We start from the raw sequence: 23,417 nt of genomic DNA on the forward strand, positions 1-23,417 counted from the left end.
GAGCCTAATTGTTTATTTGGACAGAACTCAACACGTACTGATGAAAAAGGCAAAAATACAAAATTAAATGTAAACCCGATTTATTATTTGTCATTTTGCTCTACAGGTAGTGTCTTGAAGCACTACTGCGTGGTAAACAATCGAAATGAGCACAACCGAACACGTTGAAAGCCGTCAACCAAGAACCCATAAATACCTCTGCCACTTTAAAACGTCTCATTCATGGAGGCTCGCAAATGAGCAACAATCCTCTTAGAGGAAAACAAAAGCCTGATGTCGACTACGCGACAGTACCCATACACACGCGCACACATGCACACCAAAAGAAACAATAGAATAAGAGGAAAAAATATGTTCCCATGGTATTAAAGATGCTATACAATTGGGATGATATGCACATTGTTGCGTTCCTTAGAAAAGTGTTCAAACAACTCAGGTGTCGCACAAATCACAATGAAAAGATGTTGACATCTTTTAAGCCTTCATTCATTAGCCGTTCCATTCATTCTCCCACCAAGCGGTGTATGTGCCTCAAAAAGACCTTCCAACTCTACAAGTCTTGATGCTGATCAACACAAACCTCTCTCACTGTATATAAATATATATATTTAGCACACACATATATATATTTATATATCAACAAATATATGGGGAGGAGGGAGTAAGGGAAGTGGAGCAAAGAACAAAAACAAGATGGTTGACTTGTTCATGCAGTTCAGCGGCAAGCCGGACTGATAAAACTCAAGTTGTGGAAAGAGATTAGAGGAAAAAAGTCTCCATACAAAACGTAGATTATGTAAAAAGGGCCACGGTTCATTTACATGTTATTGGCGTTGTTTTGCACGACCGGCATCCTCTCCGTGGAGGGAGCGGAGCCTCCCGTCAGTCATCGCGCTGAAGTGCCTCTCTTGGCTTTTGTTGTCTTTGCTGCGGTTAGTTGAGTTAGTCGGACAGTTTGACGTGGCGGCCCAGCGAGCGGGAGTCAGTCGCACATCTCCTCGGGGATCTCGTGCGGGTTGAGGATGCCTGGAACCGACATTTGGATTTTGTGTTTCTCTTCCTGAGCCTGACGAAGCGACGCTTCCCTCTCCTCCAGGAACAGGTCCGTCGTGTCCTCGCCGGCAAATTCCTGCGGAGCCACACACCAGCTGGTTACACCCCGCGAATCACACCGTTTATTGCTTTTAAAATCATGTGACCCTTTGGTGACGACTTTCCAACACTCTCTGAAAACTGAGCAACGAAGCGTTTCCATCGAAATACAAATCTAAATGTGAATCAGGGGAATTTATTTTCTCTTGCCAGATGTTAAAGTAATTTATATTATCAGTCATGAGAACTGAATCCTGCCACAAATATAACCTCTCAAAAAAATCCACAAAATGACACTCACACAAAGGTTTATATTTGGCGCCAGATTAGGGATGAATAATTAATCAAATTTAAATCAACATTGCAATGCAGTAGAATGCAATTTTCAGATCACAAAGAATGCAACTTGGCTAATTTTAGTGAGTTGGTTGGTTTATTTTTCCATACCTACTAATGAATAAATAGGTATTAGTAAGAAGAATGAATGAAAATGAAACAATGTATATTTTTTTATCATTTGTACTTACTATATTTATGTATCCATTTACTGAAACACTCACTCAGAATTTACACATCTGATATGTATCTGATATGCAAGTTATTGTTTGTTTTCGGGAAAAAAAAACATTGGAAGAGGACCTTGAAAAAAATTTATTTCATATTAAATTGCAATCGTAATCTTGAGGAGAAAAAAAAATATCGCAATTACATTATTGCTCCACAATCATTCAGCCGTACTGTAGAGTCCAGTACGGGTGGGATCAAAGCATTTTTTGTTTTAGACAGAGATCTGGCCTGAGGAAATGAGGCTCCTCCCCTCAGTTCAATATGGAGGCCTGGCACCATGATGCCACTCACTGGTGCCAAAGCAAAATCTTTATAAGACGCGGCCTTAGTCATCGTTAAGGTGACTTTGACTACTTAAAGCCATCCTGCAGATTTTCTCACCTTAATCTGGACGAGGAAGTCCCGAAGGTGCTCCTTGAAGGCAGGAATGTCCTGGTTGAGGCTGAACAGTCCAGTTACAAACACCTTCACCTGAGCACTACGGGGAACATACAAAAGCTGACGTTAGATGAGGAGCGGAGCAGAAGATGGGCTGTGCTTGCACGCGGACTTACTCCTGCAGGTGAGGGAAGGCCGTCTTGAGCAGGTTGGCTACGTACTCCTGAATGAACACCTGGTTGTTGGCGGGAGAGGCGGGGTTCAGTGCAGTGGTAATCTTGCCTTCCTCCACCAGGTTGAACATGTAGGCCAGGATAGACGCGTGCATGGTCAGACCTGAGGAGAAGGGGGGGGGAGATGTTTTTCCCTTCAAGTTAAATGCAGTAATCACGTGAATTAACATTCGAAACGCTTAGACTAATCACAATTTATCAGCAAATTGTTCCATTCCATCAGCGTGGTCGCGATGCTGCGCGCAAACTCACCGGCCGTGTGAGACGTGTCGGTGACCACAGAGAAGATGTGTTGGAGGATATCACAGAAATACGTCTGGTAAAAGCTCTGAGCTGCGGCTTCCTCCTGGGCCACGTTCTGAAGCATCGTGTAGAGAATCTGCAGACCTGGTCAGCACAAAACAATTACACGGCGCGATTTCAAAACTCACTTGACGTCAACAAAGTCTCCGCACTGTCATCCTTTGAAGGTGCGCTAAACTGCGATGGTCTATTGTCTCCATGTGCCCGCATACAGCATTCTTGCTCGGTGACATTTTCACAGGGTAAGTCGGGCCCAGTGTCATTACCGGTGTCAGCAACATTCCTCATGGTGTGTTTGAAGGCCCAGATGATGGAGTCCAGCACCAGTTTGAACTGGGCAGGGGGGATGGCGAGGAACGCAGGGAAGCAGTGCGAGTTGACAGCTTGCAGCAGGTAGAAGAAGTGAGTTCGGTGCTCGGGATACTCTTCAAAGTTCTGAAGGACACGACAACAAACGCACTCAAGATTTCATGCATGCGCTTCATTCAGTCACTCTTTCCAAATATTGAATCACGCCTCCCTCATTAGAAGTGAGTAAGTGAGTATATAGTCGTAATTCAGTCAAATGTATTGGTGTGTCTAATGAAGTGAGTGGTCTGTGACTGTCAGCGATTACAACCAGTTAAGCGCCATCCCACTGCTCGTAAAAGTCGGCATAAAGGCATGGACATAATATCAGAGGTAGAATCATCAATCATCAACCCGTAGGACATCCATGGATGGCAGCGGTGTAGGGAGCAAGGGGTAAAATAATAGATTTGGGTTGTTCATAAAGAATAGTTTTTATTTCAGTTTGACTTTTGTTTCATCGATCCAGTTGATTTTATTTGTTCTTAGAGTAGGTTTGTTAGATGTTAATAGTTTGCTTTTTTGAGTAAAAAAACAAAACACAGCTTTAGTTTTGTTGATATGATATGTAGTATTTGTCAAGTGCAAGTTAAAAAAAGGCCACTAAATCGTGTGTAATAAATTAAAGTACAATTCTCAAATGACTATATTTCTTCTTCTGTATGGCTGTTCAGTAACACTGAAATAAATCAATTGAAAACAAACACCAAAAGCTCATGCATATGAAATTATTGATGAAAGAAGATGAAAACACAAGACATTTTCGCTGCAATTATACTTTGGTTGATAAACAAAATGGAGTGTCAGTGTTTTTTTTTTTTTGGAAGCACTCTTGTTTCTATTTCATTTCCTTCAGGGAAATAATATATTGTGAAACTTTGGTTTCAGTTAGTTTCCATTCAACTATAATGACCTTGGTCGGGAACGCTGAAAGAGGCAGAACAATGTTACTTCGTTTGACCCGCTCCCTTTCCTGTTGTGCAGAAAGCAATCTTTGCTGTCTGTCACACCAACAGCTGACACCACCTTGACCCGGGTGGTGGTCCCTGCTTTAAAGCTAGGGGACTGGAGACACATCGGTTAGCACTGGGGAATTTTGGAAAGACTCCAAATTGAAAGCTTTAGAGCAGACTACAATCCATCAGTTGATACTAAGCCACCTCACTGCTTGCAGACAGGTAAAGCCTGAAATAGAGTGATATAAAATCTCAAAAGTCCAACCATACCTTGTTGATCATGTTTAGAGTGCACTCGAAGACAGCGTCAAAGATTTGGGGGATCTCAGTGGTGAGGTGTCCCCCCAGTTTGTTGACAATAGTCGCCATGGTGCTCAGAACCTCAGGCTCTCGGGCAGCTGGGACGTTGCGTTGATAGTCGATGAGGACAGCGTCGAGCAGCGGGGGGACAAAATTCTCTCCGACCTGCAATGGACAGGATGGCTCAAAAGAGACGCTGCACCAAGTACATCAAGAAGTTGCACAGTTAAGGTGAGTCGGTGTAGATTTTCATAGAACAGCAGTGAGAGTGAGAGATTTCATGACAGTTTCTCACCATCTGCGGATCATTAGATCGGCTGACCCAGCCCGAAATCAATTTCAAGGTCTCTCGTTTCACAGTTCTCATGCTCCTGATCAGAGGCTGCTTGGTCACCATCTCACCTGCACACACAGAGCAACATGTCAAACACATCATACAACCAAATTCACAAGGGAAAGATTCTGGTGCCTGGATTTGCCTTTTGGTAGCTCCACCACACTACTGACCTCGAAAACCGCTTTTCCACTACAGGTTCCAGAACGGCCTGACGCCACACGGCACAGGCCTTGCTTGGCACGGCCTGGTTTCCGTTGCGTTTCCATTACAACGGGTGCCAATCAATTGGGGTGGAATCAACCGAAATGTGCAAGCCTCCACTGCACAGCGCATATTCACAGTGTGCAAGTTTCTGCCATAAAATGTCCGGGTTTAAGCGAGAGACACAGCCACCCGCCACCAAGACAAAAATACACAGTAGAGCATTTACAACAATGCGTAACCATACTTACAATTTCAGATGTAGCAATGGATGAAATGGTGACGCTTTTTTTTTGTTTTTTGCAAGCAACGCGCACTGCTAGCCGGGTGTATTCACTTAAGAGCGAGCTCTCATCCATATCGAATATGGAGAACTCTGTGTTAGTCACACTCTCATTTACTTGACCGCCTCTTTGAGTTCTGTCTCCAGCTCATCGTTGTTACCCTTCCGCGGCCAAAGGACCGCCAAGGCTCTAGCCTGCTGCTGGAGGCCTTTTCATTCAAGTGAACGGACTCGGCAAACGGTGCATGTGCTGGCAATTATTATTATTTTTTTTAACCACAAGCTTCTCTATTTCATCCACTGATACAAATAAAAGTGTAAGTATGGTTAAGTGTTGCTGTAAAACACAATTGTGTGAATGATATATCTTGTATTTTCAGGACTTGGCAGGGGCCGACAGGCGGCCCTTGTCTCGCAGGACATGCGTGTGCAGTGGAGCTACTTGCCACGCCGTTTCTGTCAGCCAATCTGATGACAGAGCTCTCACGACCCTACTCAGCCTGGTTTTAGAACCACCTCGGAGGAGGTTCTGAAGAGTGGTTCCATTGCAACCACAGTCTTGGGAATAGTGTAAGGGAGACATGACCCCTCAGGTGGAACTGGTACAATGTACAATGGAAAAGCGGCTTAAGACTCTTCAACCACCATTACCTAAAGCGGTTGCTATTATTTAGTTTCTCAAGGAATACTAACATCCTTTTAAACTTAAAATAGATATGAAAAATCAATTTTCATTTTGTCATGTAGCTGAACTGTCTTGAAGCAAGGTTGGCATAATTGAGTTCATGGATTAGAGGGAACCAGTAGAGGGCGTAATTATCTCAATCCTAACAAGCTTGCTGTTAAATGAGTGGCTATGAACGATGCATTCATCCATTGTCTCTACTGCTTACGCTCGCTGTGTACTCTATTTTTGCGTAATTATCTCAATCCTAACAAGCTTGATGTTAAATGAGTGGCTATGAAAGATGCATTCATCCATTGTCTCTACTGCTTACGCTCGCTGTGTACTCTATTCATGCCAGAGGGAAATTAATCGCATGTATCACCTGTATACCAGTGCATATCCACAATTTTGTTCTACTTGTAATATGCACTTGACTTTTAGAAGGTGCAGGGGAGAACACCTGCTTTAAATGAACTGTTCCCCCCTCCACGGTCCCCATTATATGTAAACAAGGACATTAATTTTTAAAGGGAATCTCTGCCTTGAGGTCTTTCCCTAGAAACTGTTGAATCGGTTTAAAGGGAGCTAGTTATGGGCTAGATATCAGATTAATTACTTATCCTAAATTAGAACAAAGAGCAAATTAGTTGCTGTGCCATTACCTAAAATAATAGTTACTCCAAGATCTTTAAAAAAAAAAAAAAAAAGAAGAAGAAAGTATGACGACTCAATCACCACGTTGAATTTGGATACTCCTCAAGTATGTCCAAAGTCTAATCACATAAATGCCATAATGAACACACACCTCCCATACCATTTGTCTGAATGGCAGCAGATATGTTCTCGCTGAGGCACTTGTACACATTGAGCATGTCGAGGTAAATCCGTCCCAGTTGGATGACAAATGGGTGTCCAACAGCCTTACAGGCTCTGACATTGGTCTTTAGGATGCTGCCCAGTTGTTTCACAGTCTCTGGATCCTTCAAAATGTCCACATTCTGAATGTGGGTGCGGCAGGAGAAAGCAGAGAAATTGGATTCGTGTGAATTCAACTGAAACTCAAACAGCACCACTCAAGTCTTCAAATAGTGAGTCACAAAACATGATTCCCTGTGGTCATACATTTAGTATGATGTTCAAATGTTCAACATGCTGAACGAAGGCGCATGAATGGGAAAACATGTCAAACGCAAATGTGCATGTAGGTTTACGTGTACGTCACACTATGTTGAAGAACTACAATATTCGAAAAAGACCGTGGAAGTCTGAAAAGTAAACAAGTTACCTTGGTGGCCTGCTGAATAATACTGTCCCACACTTGATTTGGGAGCAACATGTATTTCTCGATAAGATGCTCCTGTACAGCCTGGTCTGTCTGTGCGCCGATCATATAACCGACAGCTTCATAGAACGTGTGCACCTTGAACACAAACGAGATTAGGTGAGCAGACGAGTTGAACGCGATGACCGTCTTTCTGTACTGCACCTGTGAAACAGAAGCGCATCTCTGAACTGACCTGCTGTGGCTGCAGATCACAGATGATGGTGTTGATGTTGTTGAGGATCTCGTCAATAAAAGGCATCACCTCTCCCACCTGTACCTGGATGAAGTGTCGTCGACACTTCTGGGCAATCTTGATGAATGTGTCACAGGCCATGTCCTGAACCCCATCATGGGTCTCTGATGACAAGAGCGCATTAACAGCGCTCAGATTATTACGTGAAAACACGATACAGTACTAAATATTGTTCACTCTCAAAATCTCACCATGCATGAACTCAAAGAGCTTGTTGACCACCGTTTTGAGGAACTTCCAGTGGGCTCTGAGAAAGCGAGGATACTGGCCGACGATGTACATGATGTTGGAGGCGATAATGGCCTTGTTGTCTTTTCCCCGCTTTTGTTCACACAGACCTAACAGATCCTGGGACAAACAAGTCACATTTATAACAATTATACCTATCGTAGCTGAAGCAAAGCAACTGAAATCCTTTTCTGCGCGCATTTTTCGTCAAGTCAGTGTACAGGGTGCCCACAAAAACACTTCCTCATGATATCGAAAGCAATTTAAAACATATTGTTGAGTATGGTGTCAATAGATTCCCTTTGTCAATGATGTATTTTATATTATTTCCATGACTAGCTGATGACAGTGGTGGGTGGTGACGACCTTTTTCAGCAATATTGTGCACTTGGTGAAGAACAGCCAAACCAACTGATGGGCCATGCTGGTTAAGACTATTCAGTGTTCTACGGGTGGCCTGCAACGTCACTGAACCTAACGGTTTGGGACATCTTTCAAGAGCAAAGTTTACATATCTCCACTTTGTGCAACTCTGCATGAGATGCAAAACTACACCACAGGATCACTTCAGATATGCTACAGAGGATAAAGAGGGGTGTCCAAAGATAGACTATCGCAACAATAGAGTAACCACAGGGGCGCACATTAAGTGAGGGCTGGTAATGCTCCCCTTCGATACCCACATGAACCTGAATGAAAAAAAAAATGCATCTGTAGCTCCTAAGTGTGAAAGAATGTTACAATAAATTTGCATCTCACACCTCTTCAAACTCATGAAGCATGTTGTGGACACCATGAAACTCTGTCTCACAAGATCAACTTTACTTGTTGATTAATTCCACCCCCGCCCCCTCATCATTTATAACATCTTACAATACCTTTATGACTGTGACCAAGAACCTCTTTTCATCCTCTTCATGCATCGCCCCACTGATCGATCCAATGGCCCAACACAACGTGTTGAGATTCTTCCAGGACCATTCAGTGCCATTCACCTGGTTGTGAAGCTTCTCAGTCATTATACGCTCTGTGTCTGCATAGTCCAAGTGAGTCAGGTATACTGCAGAGAGGCAGACAGCATTTATGATCAGCGTTTCGCTGGAGCAAATGCTTGTCTAGTAATGGGACAAAATATAAATATACAGCACATAATTTCATACCCTGTTCCAAAACTTGACTATTAGAGACAAGGAAGGAAAAAAAATATTGAAGGAAAAACTTCTGAATGTCACTAATATTTAACTACAGCAACTGCACAAGTCAGTGATCAAACTAAACATTACAAGAGTTTTGAGCAATTTTTTTTGTTACAATGTGCACAGAAAGTATTTATGGGGGTGATTTAGGAAGAAGGAGTGGTTTTTAAGAGAGCTTTACAAGAGAGAACTGAATCGAGATGGACAGAAGACCCACCAAGTGTTTCTCTCATGTTCTTGTAGAGGTTTATGGAATCCGTGTCCTTCATGAACTCTCTGACCACCTCCCCTTGGTCATTCTCCACTACTAGTACTTCCTCTGGTTTGGCCATTCTGCTCACCATCAGCAGACGCACCTGTTGGGCAAGGGCGGCAGCAAAATAAATCACTAAAACAAATAAATAAAACGCAGCTAGTCATGTATGAATGAGTTACACAATTTAATCATGGATATTTGCGTCAGAAATTATGCTTTGTGCAGTTTGTGCTCAAACGCGTAGACCAGAGCAGATTTATTCCACTCACTTTTACAACTGATCAGAATTCAATAATTAGAAAATTCAAGATGCATTGGAAAGCATCAAAAATCAAATCATATCCTTGCAGTGTTACTCAAATCATGAGATGGTTACAGATTGCAGCTCTTAATGCTGAGAGCGGAAAGGCATGTCAAGCTAGGGCTGAACGATTTCAGGAAAAGATTGAATGGAGAGTTTTCTGACAGAAATATCAATTTAGATTCACTTAAGCCCCCCAAATCAAGGTTCAGGGCAATATTCACCATGTACATCAAATTCAAAACATTAAAAGCTATTGAATAATGTAAGGACACTAAGGATACTGTGTGAAGGAGGCTCTCCTATTCAAAAAACATTTTTTAACTGGTTAAATAAACCAAGACTATGAAGAACATTAAAATCTAACTACAACAAAGATTCCAAATCTGATCCTGGCTAATGTAATAGAGTCATCTCGGGATTTTCTTGTGTCTGCTTACAGATTTGATGTCCGCTGTTGATGTTGCTACACCCTGTCTGCTTTTAGTGATAACAATGTTTTGTTTTGTTTTTTTATCTTAATTTCCGCCAGGGAGGCCAGGATCTGTGACTTTGAGGTGAGGATCTGCAGGCAAGTGGATAATGTTTACCCATGGCAGCTAGCATTTGCAGCTAGTAGCTTGTGGCTCAGCACTGTGTGTGTTAGTGCAAGTATTTTGCCCCGTTGGCGAGCACCAGGTTCCAGGACCTGTCAGAAGTAGCATGCCACTTCTGATTGGTGAGCGTGATGAGAGAGGAGGGAGACTGTGTTTGTGTGCGAGATTGTTGATTCAACAGAATAGTGGGTCTTAGGGATTGCTTGCAATACATTAATAAATTCCACAAAACCTTTTTCCATCACGTGATCTGTAATCACGACTTCGATTTTTAGAAATCGTTCAGCCATAGTGTCAGCGCACACACTCAGGAGAAGAATCTGCTCACTTGCACACAGAAACTTTGCTCATGTGGATTCAATGCCAAAAGGCCCGATATGTGATGGCTTTCACCGCCAGCAATACTTCTATAATGACTGACAGATTGCAGGCAATATATTTGTAAATGTTTCAACTGATTCAAGGATTAAAATGAATCAGTAAGTGGTACCTTGGACAATACGGGCAGGTACAGCTGCCTGCGTGGCGGCACGTCAAAGTGCTGGTTGCCAGACAGCAACGGGGATGTGGACGTAGAGAACGGACTCTCTCTGTACAGCTCGGCTGCCAGATGGTTCCAATATTCCAGACAAATTTTAAAGATTTCGGTCTCTTCCACCTCTGACACCAGCAGCATGTAGTGAAGAGCCTGAAGCAGGACAGTAAGTAAGATCAAGTTGGCATATCATAAACCTGTCGTACATGCCCTGATCCGAATACATTGTCTTCAATTCTCCTCCTGACCTGCAACTTACCTCCATTAATGTTTCTCTCAGGTTTAGCCGTGTTTCAATGAGTGTCCCATGCTCTTTCAGAAAGGTACAGAGGAACAGACTGAGGTTCTGGATAAAGTTCTGCTCCTCATCCTTTCCGTTGGCATAGGCCAGCCGGATGTTAGTGTTGAGGGGAAGCATCTAAATAAATACGGGTTGGGTTAGAGTTCTATTTTGTATGAGCCAAAAGGATGCGATTTTGCTTATCAGAGTCCATCATGAAGGTCACCTGCTTGAGCTGACACATCGTCAGGGTGAAGAGTGTGACAAACTGCTCCTCGTACTGGCTGACACTTACTCCGGCAATTTCTGTCAAACACTTCAGTGTCACGTTCCGGAACATGGGCACGTTCAGGAACTAAAAACAGTTAGAAAAGTTACTTTACTGCATCAGACCCGTTTGATAATACTGTATGCTCAAGCCTTTCACTCACTCCATCACTCTGCGCATGCCTACCTTATACACTAATGTGCTGATTAGCTTGGTTTCAAAGATATAGCCCAGAGGAATCCAGTTAAGGAAACGTAAGAGGGTCTCCAGAGTAGCATGAACCAGGGGGGCATTCTGGGAATTTTCCTGAGATGCAAGATGATAAGATTTATAAGAGAAACACTCTGGAAACCAAATGATATGATAAGGGACTGGGAATTAAATACCATAACAAACTGGCAAAGCTGGAATATCTGGGAGAATTCATTGCACATACTGAAAGAAACACAAGGTCATTATTGTGGGCTGCATACAACAGATAGTCGGGGTTGTCTTTTTAAGTACAATGCTCTACTAACCTGTCTTTCAGATGTTTCGCTTTGACCTGGGTCATCTGGCCACTGGAGAAATCAAAGACCTCCTCGCTAAGCAGTTTGAGAATGACCATGTTGTTCTGACAAAGACTCTCACTGGTTCGGCTTGCTCCGACAATGTCGCTGATAAACGTGGGCCAGTGCTTGGGCCACTCCTGCTTCAAGATCTACACACACAAAATGATATGTACAAGTAATGGTCACATATTGTAACGCAGCAACAGAGTGAACCCGCCATCCATCAGCGAACCATGAAATAGAGGGACCTAAGCTTTGATGGAATAAAATATATCTTTATTGCGGTTACATAAGAATCCGTTTGAAAACCTCTAAAACTACAAGACAAATCCTTCCTCCAGAGAAGAGATGCATAAACTGAACTTGTTGTACCTCAAGAACTAAGCCACAATAGCGCTCATGTGGCAACTTAAGCAGCAAGCCGTTCTCACCAGACTTTACATGGACCCCAATGACTAATTCTGATTGGCCGATATTTACCATTTTGTGATCCGCTGTACTGTCTTAATTCACCGAGCCATCAATCCGCAAATGAAGACATTACAGCTGCAGTGTTCCCACATACACATTAATCAGTGACGAGCCCCCACAAATTTGCAAAGATTTTGATGTTATTTTTTTAAGATTTAAATCGCTGTATCAGTATTCTTTTGCTGTGGGGAGATGCCGCTCTGCCCCTTGTGTGTCCCTGATAATCGCTACCCATACCGATCTCCCCTCTGGTACAATACCGCAAATACAGCACCTGAAATGACTGAAGCATCATGGTGCTATCAGAGGCCTCGACAGCTCAAACAGCATCGAACCCTGATGGCAACTGAACCTCCCAATCCAAGAAAACGACCAGGTTCTCACTTTTATACATCACAAAGTGAGGAGCCACCGCTGTAGCGCCCCTGCAGACTAAACTCACGCCCATGTCCTCAGAGCAGGAACCGATGAAACTAGCGCTGTATATAAATATTAACGTGTTCTGTTTTATTATTTTATGTTTGATGTTCTATAAAGCACTTTGTTACAGTTGCAGCTGTTGTCAAAGCATTATATAAAGATTTTTTTATGTATTGCAATTTTTCTGACAGATGTTGGGATTTTGATTCGATTTGCAACTTTGTTGAAATCAAGCATCAGAGCAATATTCACAATGTACAGTAACATTTACAAACAAGCCAGAAAATCATACCATGAAAATCATTCAAACTATTACTCTGATAATGCAATGGCAAGGTTTTGTGAAGGAGGCAGTACTTTTTCAAGGTTTTCAAAATGGTTCAAATTTGGCAAATATGCAGTTGTGTGTAATACTGTATATAAAAACACATCCTTTTAACCCAAAAATATTTTACATTTTGTACAGATGTACATGTTCTCTGTACAAAAATGAAAGATTATATGTAAATATTTTTATTGAAGATGGCTGAACAAAAATTGTTATATTGCAGCTATATTGTGCACTCAGTTTATTGACAATGCATATTACATATTTGTTTTAAATTGTTAAAGGCCAAAGATTTCGAAAACAAATCAATTTACACCGGTGTTCCTCATTTTAAATAAAAGATGGCCCTGCTATCTTTAGCTCACAAACCGGCCACAGTACGTGAGGGCACAGAGCTGTCAGTCAGACAGGCTTCTCTGCGGGACGCCGCAGGGTACTGTCCTAGCTCCATTCCTGTTCACTCTCTACACCTTGGACTTCAGCTACGTCACTCCAACCTGCCACCTTCAAAGGTTCTCTGATGACTCCATGATCCTTGGCCTCATTACGGACGGAAATGATCCTGAGTACATGGGTTTGACGGAGGACAACCCCAGGAAAACTAAGGAGTTGGTTGTGGATTTCTGCAGGAAACTGTCTTCACCTGGACCGATCAACATCCAGGGTGCGGACAGAGAGAGGGTGACCTCCTACAAGTACCTGGGTGTTCTTCTCAACAATAAATTAGACTGGTCTAACAATACGGACGCTCTGATCAGGAAGGGACAGAGCCCCGGCTCTTCCTGCTCAGAAAACGGAGGTATTTTGGAGTTCGGGGGTCACTCCTTAAGACCTTCTATTACTGTGGTGGCCTCAGCCATTCATTATGGCATAGTCTACTGGTCAGGCAGGACAGAGAGAGACTGGCCAGGAGGGCCAGCTCTGTCCTGGGATAATCCAAGTTAGCCAAGCTAAAAGCTATGATGGACAGACCCTGCCATCCTCCTCCAGGCCACCCTGACAGCACTGGGCAGCTCCTTTAGCCAGAGACTGATACAACTGCGCTGCATGAAGGAGAGGTACCGCCGCTCGTTCCTGCCGACTGCTGTCAGGCTATTGAATAGACGGACCTGAAAACCTGGACTCACCCCCATTCACCCATTTTTAATATGCTTATATCTATATTTTATAAATTTATATACTTTTTGCTCTTCTACTTCTGCCTTTCTTTATGTTGCTGCTGTAAATTGGGAATTTCTCCATTGTGAGACAAATGTGTCAAAGTGTGTCAAATCAACACAGCAGTTCTCAAAGTTGTGAACCATTTAATAGATGATATGGACAAGACTTAACATTGGCCAGCATTCTTTATGGAATATTTAAGCCTTTTAGTAAATCAGGAAATACGAAAACCAAAGCTTCACCGGTCTGGAATGATTTGACAAGATATCTTAACAGGTTTTGCAGCCATTTTATCACTACCCCTGAAACAGACACCTAATGGAAACATTTTCTGGGCATTCCTATACACATTTCATCATCCCATCATTTTAAGTAGAAATATTCTTTGAAGACTTACCTGAACAAGAATCATGTTCAGCTTTCCAATGTACACCTTTTCTTTCTAAAAAGTACAAATGTACAACAAATCAGATCTTGGATTGTTTCAAAGGGAACAATACTGACAATATTTGGCCTTGGCAATTTGTTAACCAGGACTATTCAAGGCTGTGAGTGCCACCAGTTGATTTTATATCAACACCCGCGCTGCAAGAAGGAGAGATACAGACGCTCGTTCCTACCAACTGCTGTCAGGCTGCTGAATAAAAAATAGCAACAATAATATTTAATAGTTGAATGATGTGGAAAACAACTGTAAATAGCACTGCGATTTATCCATTTTGTATTTATATTGCACTTAATTGGACGGTGTTTGTTTGTTTTTTCTTCTTCTTTCTGCCTACATTCTTGCTGCTGGAGGCTGTAAATTTCCCCAGTGTGGGACTAATAAAGGATATCTTATCTTATCTTATATGGTTGTGGAAGGTTGGGAAGGGGGGGGCAAACAAAAACACCACTGCGAGACTCCAGTGTCTTGAGATACGTAATGACTTGAATTAGGAGTTTTGGGATGAGCCAACATCCGACCATGTTTTTTTTTAACTAACTTGCAAGCGCAGCCTCGAGACACAAGCACTGTATGGTGGGATTGACTCAACTCACTTCACAAGAAGCCACAGTTTGACAGATGCACAAGTGAACAATTATTCAAAAAAAGAGGATTCATTCTGTTAATTGACTCCCATGTGAAGTTTATGGTTAAACTAAAGAAAGAGAATTACACTTTGCGGATTGAAAACCGCCTTACAGTCCTTAAGCTTAATGCTAAAAAGCATCTATGCATGGGTTGCCCAAGTCCAGTCCTCGAGAGCCCCTGTCCAGACCGTTTTGGATGTCTCCCTCCTCCAACACAGTTTAATCAAATGATCCGTTCATTCGTAGGCATTGGAGAATCCTGACAGAGATGCTGATCATTTGAATCAAGTGTGTCGGAGGAGGGAGACATCAAAAACCAGCTGGACTAGCAAGGACTCTTGACGGCTTGACTTGGGGGACCCTGATCTATGATTTTACTTTTAAGCAACGAATTGGACGTAGACGGCGCAGAAACACATGTTAATGACGTAACAGAGCAGTCATAAATTGATTATTTTCTGTGAAAAAATCCCTGTATTAAGGCCGTACTGATAAAGCTGAGAGGAGTTGAGCTGTGTCAAGGAACAATATACATGTATATTTCTGTCTTATACTTCCCCCACAAACTCGACTAGACTAAATTCATCATTTACATGAGTCTAAATTCCACTTTTTGAATAGAACATGATACAAAACAGTATTACATACCTCCACATTTGCAGCATCAGATGATGTCTTAATAATGAGACCGACAACGTACTTTTTTATCCCTGGCAAATAGAGATAGTACAAACACTGTCAACTTATTCCAATAAAAAGTGACATAAAAATAGCCTGACATAAAAGTTGCCTGCCGCTAACATCCTTCAATACAAACTATGCTTCTCCATTCACAAACAACCAACTAGTTGTTCTAACAATGTTGCGGGTATTGATTTGCTTGTTTAATAGAAATTACATTTACACAGGCAATGTGCCAGTGTAAACAAAGTGTTTTAAAAACTATTTTCAGCTCCCTCACATTGCTTTGTCAGGCCAGCAGGAACATTGAATTTCTATATCAATGTAGCTGGATGAAGCAAGTGGAGCTGAAAAAAAAAGCCAATACTTTTCCACAAGGTGGGAAAAGGCATTCTTCCCAGTCACCATTCATTGGATTTGCCACAAAATGCATTCATGCATTTACTGGCAGAAATAAGGAAATCTCAAGGCCAATTTAAAAAATAATGACGGGGGAAAAATAATCTTCTGGATCAATGAGAGACCAGCAATGGTATCACCCATATGGCATTGGCTTGGCATGCTGGAAACCACTGAGAAGATACTGTGCAACGGCAAACGTAACTGGGATATGATTGGATGTTTTTAGAATGTTGTGACAGCATCACATGTAAAAAGTAGAATAAAAATATACCTTCACATTGATTCCGGGGAAGAATTTTCCATCTTGTTTTGATAACAGTTTCCAAGATCTGAAGAGCATAGTACTGGAACAAACAGAGAGGTACAAGATACAGCAAACATGACCGTTTGTGCAAACTTTTGGAAATGCATGAATAAAATGGAAAAGCATGTGCTAATTTATTTTGGAGGTAAAAAGTTGACAGAACCTCAGTCAAGATGGCGCCCGAGTAGGCAGCCGTCGGCAAGTGCTCTCATGAGCCTTGCTTTTTTTGTTGTTTTTTTGTTTTGTTTTGTCACTTTGTGTTTGTTGTTACGTCGTGTGGATCTGATGTGGACTTTTTCCAGCATTTTTTGGCCACGACATTCATCAAGGAGGAGACTCTGTGCTCGGTGGTTGCGCCTTCTCGGCAGCATGGGTATACCAGCACTGTTTTTGCCTGGGAGGAATGTCGGCGCCATTTGACTGTCGTTGCTGGACAGTCCCAGGGCGCTTGTGTCTTGCGCCTGTTATGGGCAGCATTTTTCACAGCCCCACTTTGTTCAGCGGAGAGATCGGTGCTGTTGAATGGTCTGCGGCTGGATGGATGGATGTAAGGCTTGAGGAGCCGACGATGAGAAGAAAGGAGCGTTAGCGCGGAGCGCCGATGCGGATGTGGAACTGGGAGTCGCGGCTTGGAATTGAAGTGGATTTACATGGGACAGGAGATGTGAGCCAATCTCTTTTTCGTCAATGGACGCTACAGCTTCGTGTTTGCTTTCAAAACTTAGCTTGTAGCAGACGTGTGCACATTTTCAGCATGACGTCTCTGATCCACTGGTGAAAGGACACTTTGATCCTCTCCTCTTTCATCTATAACTGCTTCAGACAACAAAGTGTATGCAGAAAAGTGGTGAAGATTGCACGGCTGTCTGTGTCCTATGTGTTGTGTTGTGTTATTTTGACTTCAAAATGGCGCCGCGTGAGTGGCTGCCTTTCCAGCAGCTCCTATATTTTGTTGTTCTACTTCTTCCTTTCATAACTTTGCTGCTGTGAATCGGGAATGTCTCCATTGCGAGACTAATAATGGTTTTCTTATCTTATCTTATCTTTCATGTTGATGTTCTCTCATTTTGTACGCAGTAAGATGAGAGTATTCAAGACTTCTGTTTCTCCTAGCATCATAACAGACCAGGCAGATAATAAGAAAATCCATGAATTGCAAGGGTGATTCTCATGGGCAAGAAGGTACAGCTATAAATGTGTCTTTATCCCAAGATGAACCAAGGTAATGGAGGGTTGAGCACGATGAATGGTTTGTAACAGCATAGGAACTGGTTCCAATATGACACCAGTGACAAATCTTTTAAATTGTGCTTGCAGAAATGTCAAAACCCAGCTATGGTCACCTTTTCGTACATGGAGTTCTGTAGTGAGGTGATCCTTTGACTTTAAAAGCAAATGACATACATTTAATTGATACAGCACCATATATACAGCGTGAGTGCCAAAGCCAGAGACACAAACAATTAATGCAAGGCCCTATAATGTAGGCTTCGACCAATCTCAACCTTTTCAGCAACACAACAAACATGTTAAGTCAAGTAAGTCAATTCCATCATGCAGAGGAGTCTGGGAGACGGCTCGCTGTTATTGCTGTGGACCAGTGGCCCTACCGACCAGAGGATAATCGAGGAAGAAATTCAAAATTTTCTTGCCTCATCAGAAAAGGTGAAGCGAATTATCAAGGCTATCTCGGCATTTATTTTCAAATATTTACATCCCTTTTCCGTCGTGGAAAATGAGGGACCTTTGCTTGGACCATTGCTATTTACATTGGAGCGGCGGTACCCCCTGCCATCCTAACGCTATTTTACCAACACGAGGATGCAGACACTCTTCAACCAAACCAAAACAAAACAGAAGTCCAGATGCCACTGTTGCTAGAGAACGAGTTTTAGACTGCAGGACATATTGTCACTGCACAACGCACCACACCATTATCTGAGCATGTTGATAAGGACTGACAAGCTAAGCACATTTGAATTGACCTGCGTTGACATTTTATTGTGGCCTGATTTTTGGGGGAAGTTTTTGTAGCACTGACCTGTTGAAAACACGTTTAAAATGAATTGTTATGTTTTGTCAATTGGATTCTGTGACAAGCATTTAGTCTGAAGTAAAGGTTGTATTTTTGTAAGATGGAGCCAGATAAATACTTTTTTTTCTTAGTTTTAAAATACAATTGAGTCATAGGTACAGAACTATACATTCATGTAACTCAGGTGAGCCTTTATAATTTGTTGAAGATTGAATGAACTGCTGTGCTGCTGATACGGAAGAAGTATTTTATTACCATTTCATGTTTACATCCATTAAAAATCAACAAAGCACTTTTTGAGCTGCTTATACTGAAGTACATGCACATTTGGTAATGTTTGTATTCATTTATTTAATTGATTTATTATAAATAAACAATTATTTTATTGATTTATTTTAAAACTATTTTTATTTTATTTATATTGAAGAGCCAAAACATGTTTTTTGCTTGGTTGTTTTTTTCCCCAATATGCTGCCAGTTATTTTGGTTTAGCAATATTTTGTCTCAGTGTTATTCATTACAGCATTTCACAAATTTTGTAACTTTCCAGTTTGCACGAATTTTCATCAATAAAATATAAAGGAAATGAATTCATCACTTTTTTCTTACAAATTTCAAGTGAATCCTTAGTAAGACAAAAAAAAATCTGCATTGTGAAAAAGTGCATCAATGTAGATAAAGATGCCTGAAAAAAAAATCACATTTAGGTAGGTTAAGGTCATTTAAAAAAATTAAACCAAAATAAATTATTTCAAACCTTTTCCACCATTAAATGTGACCAGAGATCTCTTAGAGGCTAAGAAAAAATAAACAAGATAAATGTGGTTGCACAAGTGTGAGAAATCTCTTCTGAAATTGGAGATCTATCTGGCAGTGTTCAGAATTAACCATCTACATTCATACTCATGCTTAATAGGAGTCAGCACACACCTGCCAACACCTTTGATTAATCCAAAATAAAGTTCAGAAGTTCTATTCGGATTTTCCTGACATTGTCCACATGGAGCACTGCACAAAGGTATCAGTCAGAGGGGTAAAAATTAATCTCCAAGAAATTAACTATAGCATAGAAATCAGTGAAGACAGTCATCATCAAGTGGAGAACAGATACCACAACGGTGACAATGCCAAGAAATGGACATCCCTCCAACGTTGATGAAAAGACTAGAAGATAACAGGTCAGGGATGTTCCCAAAAAGGCCGATAACAGCATTTCTGGCAACTACTGGATGTTTAGTATCTGTGACATGATTTGGAACAGTTTTGGCAAAGAAGTATGAGCAAATGTTGCCACTGATGCTGATATTCTCCCTATGTTTGCATAGGTTTCCAGGTCCTCTGACTACTAAAGGTGTGCATGTGAGTGTAAATGATTGTCTATGTGCCCTGCAATTGGCTGGTGACCATTCCAGGATGTCCCCTGCCTCTCACCCAAAGGTTAGCTGGGATATGCCTGAGCTCATCAGTGAACCTAATGAGGACAACTGCACAGGAAATGGAAGGATGGATGTTCTGATCTTGATGAATTCCTTTTTTCTCTTCAAGACCGAGGCCACACTAGCAAAGCAGATCCTGCAAATATTTCCAGGAGTCTTCTTCTACTTCCAGTGGGTCCAAAATGCTCCTACAATAACACAGTCACACTGCTGAATAAACAATAGTGACTTTTCCAAATTGAAAGGCCTTTAAAATCAACATCAACCAAAATACTTGTGAAAAATATACTTCAATTGTCAAGCCATCTTCTCTGTGATGTCCCATGAGACAAACATCTTTCTTTGGCCACCACCGAAGGCTCCCAGAAAAATCAAAAAGCCAAACATGATGAGGATCATGCCAACATATTCGCTATAGCAGTAGCATGGCAACAATAGTAGTATCCACTTTTGGTCAGTTCCGTCCAAACTTCTGCTGGCTCTTTTCATTTTGTCTTCAGTGCTCACTATACTATGAATGATCAAATAGAGAGCTGTGAGTCAAAGTCTAATAGATTTAGTACCAAGAAAGATGAATAACAGAACGATCAACACATGGTTGTGGAGCCTGATGAACCACAAAGAAAGTCTAAACTGTCCAAAATGATTCCCCTGTTCATATATTGCCATGGTCAACACCCACACAGCGGGTGACAGACTAAACAAATGTCTGTATGTGTACCAAACTCTTGTCTTGTGGAAATAGCACAAAGTATGTAGTGGAATGTCTTCACAAACCCTCCCATTCTGTAAATGTGACAGAGTGAATAGTTTTATTCTACAAATTGATTACTTTTATTCTTGAATGACTGTTCAGAATGTTATGTTCCATGAAACATTGCCTGTACAGTTTTTAAAGTTTTTATGGTGGTGACAGTTTGACACTAGAATGGATAACTAAAATTTCCAGTCTCCCTAGAATTTTTTTTTTGACCTTTTAACTAAATATTGGTCAACTAGTAAAAAAAAGTAGATTGTGTTTGACTACATGCTTCCATTGTACATTACTGTACTTTATGTATTCACCAATTTGGTCTCTGCTGGTATGTGCCAAATTGCCACATTTAAAATAAATCACTGAACACGGCTTACTTTGGTGTTCATATTCTGGGAGAACTCCAGGATGGTGTCCACTCGTGTCCAGGCATCTGGGTGTTCTTTGAGGTGTGTCAAGACTTCTTGCGCCATCCTTTGCTGCAAGAGAATTATTCAAGACACTAAAGAATTCCAATTTACAAGAGAGGGGGATAGAATGTGTTGAGGTACAGAAGTGTAGAGATGAAGACTTGAGCTGTGAAATTCAGAAAAATACTAGGCCACGAAAATTATTTTTAAAAATGTATTTGCAACATAATTTACCTGTGGTCCCACCCCATGATATAAACAGTTCACCACATTATCCAGCAGGTTGATATCCAGTTTCTGGTTGAAGTCCAGCAGCTGCTGTGCTGCATGGTCTGCTAACATTGTCATAATTGCTGGCATAGAGCTCTGCAACGACGACAGGAAAGAGGGGGGGTTATGGAAGCACCGAACTCATTCAACAGGCAAAGTCATGTGCACCATGTTTTGAAACAATTCCAAACAGCTGACAATGAAACTACAACATCTACTCAACCCGCTATCTGTCAACAACCAGGCAACATGTCTGAAAGCATTCAAAAGGACATCAAACTGTCAGGTTTAGAAAAGTTATAGTCATGATGGCCAGGGCAAAGTGAAATTATAGCACCCAACAAACTGTCCAAAGTGCAACAGTATAGATCAAAACCTTTACCTTAACATAGTTGTTTGATTAAGTAGTTAACCAAGTCACGTGTCGGATACAAAAGTCGACGTCACTTTGTTTACATCTCGAAGAAACCAAGCTAACACATCCAAAGTCCAACTAACAAAAGTGAGCAATTAACGAGCAGCAGTTTCAGCCATGTCAGCATTCATTGTGCACAACTTGACACACAAAAAGCGAAACATTAAATTGCCCTGAAGGTCTATTTTGTGAAGCTCTGGCGTGGCTAACAGTTCCCATGTGGTCCAGCAATGGCGTGGTTAAACCCCTCCCACCACAAGCCACTCAGCGCCATCGCTTTGCTCAGCGAAACGTGAAAGGAGTTTTGGTACTGTCCCTTGCGCTTACCTAAAATTTACAGTTTGTGCTTTTAAGATGGTTGGCTGCGTACGCGTGACACGTGACAAAGAGAAGGCTAACAGTGGCGAGCAAGTGAATGCCTAGCAACACCAACTTGACATCCGCTGCCATCACGTACACGAGTGATGCTGGCGAGCTGGGAGAGGCGTGGATTCAATCACACTACGTTGCTTTCAAACCAAGTTCAAACAAATTTCGGGCAACACGCGTGACTTCCACCGTCGCTACACAGCACACGCTTGTCCCGCGCGTGGCTATTTGATTACACAAAGTATGTTATCAATGTGATTTAAGAGCCGTTTAGTGAGCACAACGAAAAGCTCTGCAAACATGACCTAAAACAATACAATATCCGCTAGCTATGCCCGGCACAGGTATAGAATACAGCCAGCCTAACGACAACTTGGCGCTTTGCACTTCACTCCAATTTACGTACCTATAGTCCGAGGCTCTGATTGAAAAGTGCGGCGTTAGCTACAGAACGCACAAGATATAGTGAGCACTTGAAATCACAGTTGATAAGAAAAGCTTTCCTATTTCTGCAGCGTTGACTATCTCCAGCTCCAGCAGCGAGGGATGTCTGACTGCTAATAACCACTGATTGGATCCCAAAACTACTATCAAGGCAAAGCCAGCAATCCGTCATTCCAAGACATGTTAACGAAACAAAACAAACGTTGATTCACAAACCTAATAAATGCGTTACTCTTATTAAATTTCCAGCGGGGCGGTATGGAGGTTGTGTGCCTGCGCCTCCTTTCCTCTCTCAAGCAACTAACTCGCAACCGGTTGAAACCGGTTCAGACTGGGAGATTCCATCTCGGTTTAGTTTTCAGCCGATGGCGCCGCGTAAAGTTTGGACTGGAGTTCCGCCCATTGCGCGCGGTGATTGGCTGCAGCTTGAGCTGAAAAATCCCGGCTGCGCTTTCATTGTACGGAAAATCCGTCAATCAATTTCAATTGGCTCAAGCGCCCACGCGACCACTCCGCCAGGAGAGAAAAAGAGGGCAGACTCCTATGTAGAATGGATTTCTTCACGAATCTCGGTCAGACTAGCGAACGGGTAAACCATCTTTAATTGCAGTAATCGAGGTTTAAAAGACAAAGCACTGTAATTTACATCGCATCTTATTATTGTCACATACGCGAAAGACAGTTAAAAAATTGACGCCGTTCAATAATTATATCCTCTAGACTCTAAATTTGAGTTGTTTCCAAATTGTAACATTATTTTTTTTAAATATCGGCATGTGCCTCCGACGATGAGATCCATTGCAAGTCCCATCCATGTGCCTGCCTGTTGCTTGTAAGCTGGTAATTTTCCACCAGCCACGAGTGGGAGTGGTTACACGATCACGAACGCACGAGGTTACAAAAAACGACCTGGGGGAGAATTTGCTTGGAGAATGGGAAATGACAGGTGGACTTTAGGTACAAACATCATTCGTAGTAACCTAAATGGAT

General features: G+C 41.9%; 1 protein-coding gene across 4 annotated transcripts; it reads right to left on the minus strand.

Annotated features, from left to right (window-relative positions):
• Nucleotides 1-63: 63 nt before the first annotated feature.
• xpo1b (exportin 1 (CRM1 homolog, yeast) b) lies at nt 64-22,778 on the minus strand. 4 transcript variants are annotated; one of them, XM_086122076.1, is made up of 25 exons: nt 22,644-22,778; nt 21,164-21,295; nt 20,897-20,998; nt 16,262-16,334; nt 15,556-15,617; nt 14,231-14,275; nt 11,421-11,602; nt 11,289-11,337; nt 11,089-11,208; nt 10,861-10,989; nt 10,614-10,772; nt 10,310-10,507; nt 8,884-9,022; nt 8,349-8,530; nt 7,434-7,590; nt 7,183-7,346; nt 6,951-7,085; nt 6,480-6,663; nt 4,473-4,579; nt 4,148-4,342; nt 2,840-3,008; nt 2,523-2,657; nt 2,214-2,373; nt 2,041-2,137; nt 64-1,129 (listed from the first exon to the last, which is right to left on the minus strand). In XM_086122076.1, exons 2-25 carry the CDS (start codon nt 21,287-21,289, stop codon nt 983-985), a joined length of 3,216 nt encoding a protein of 1,071 aa, XP_085978202.1. In that variant the 5' UTR covers nt 21,290-21,295; nt 22,644-22,778; the 3' UTR covers nt 64-982. The 4 variants fall into 4 exon arrangements, with proteins under 4 accessions (XP_085978202.1, XP_085978199.1, XP_085978200.1 ...); XM_086122073.1 differs by having other exon boundaries at nt 6,471-6,663; XM_086122074.1 differs by having other exon boundaries at nt 6,471-6,663; nt 22,390-22,733.
• Nucleotides 22,779-23,417: the final 639 nt, after the last annotated feature.

This window comes from Hippocampus guttulatus, chromosome 10 (assembly GCF_054856545.1).
Source record: "Hippocampus guttulatus isolate MCC_2025c chromosome 10, RoL_Hgut_1.0, whole genome shotgun sequence".
In the NCBI taxonomy this organism is placed as follows: domain Eukaryota; kingdom Metazoa; phylum Chordata; class Actinopteri; order Syngnathiformes; family Syngnathidae; genus Hippocampus; species Hippocampus guttulatus.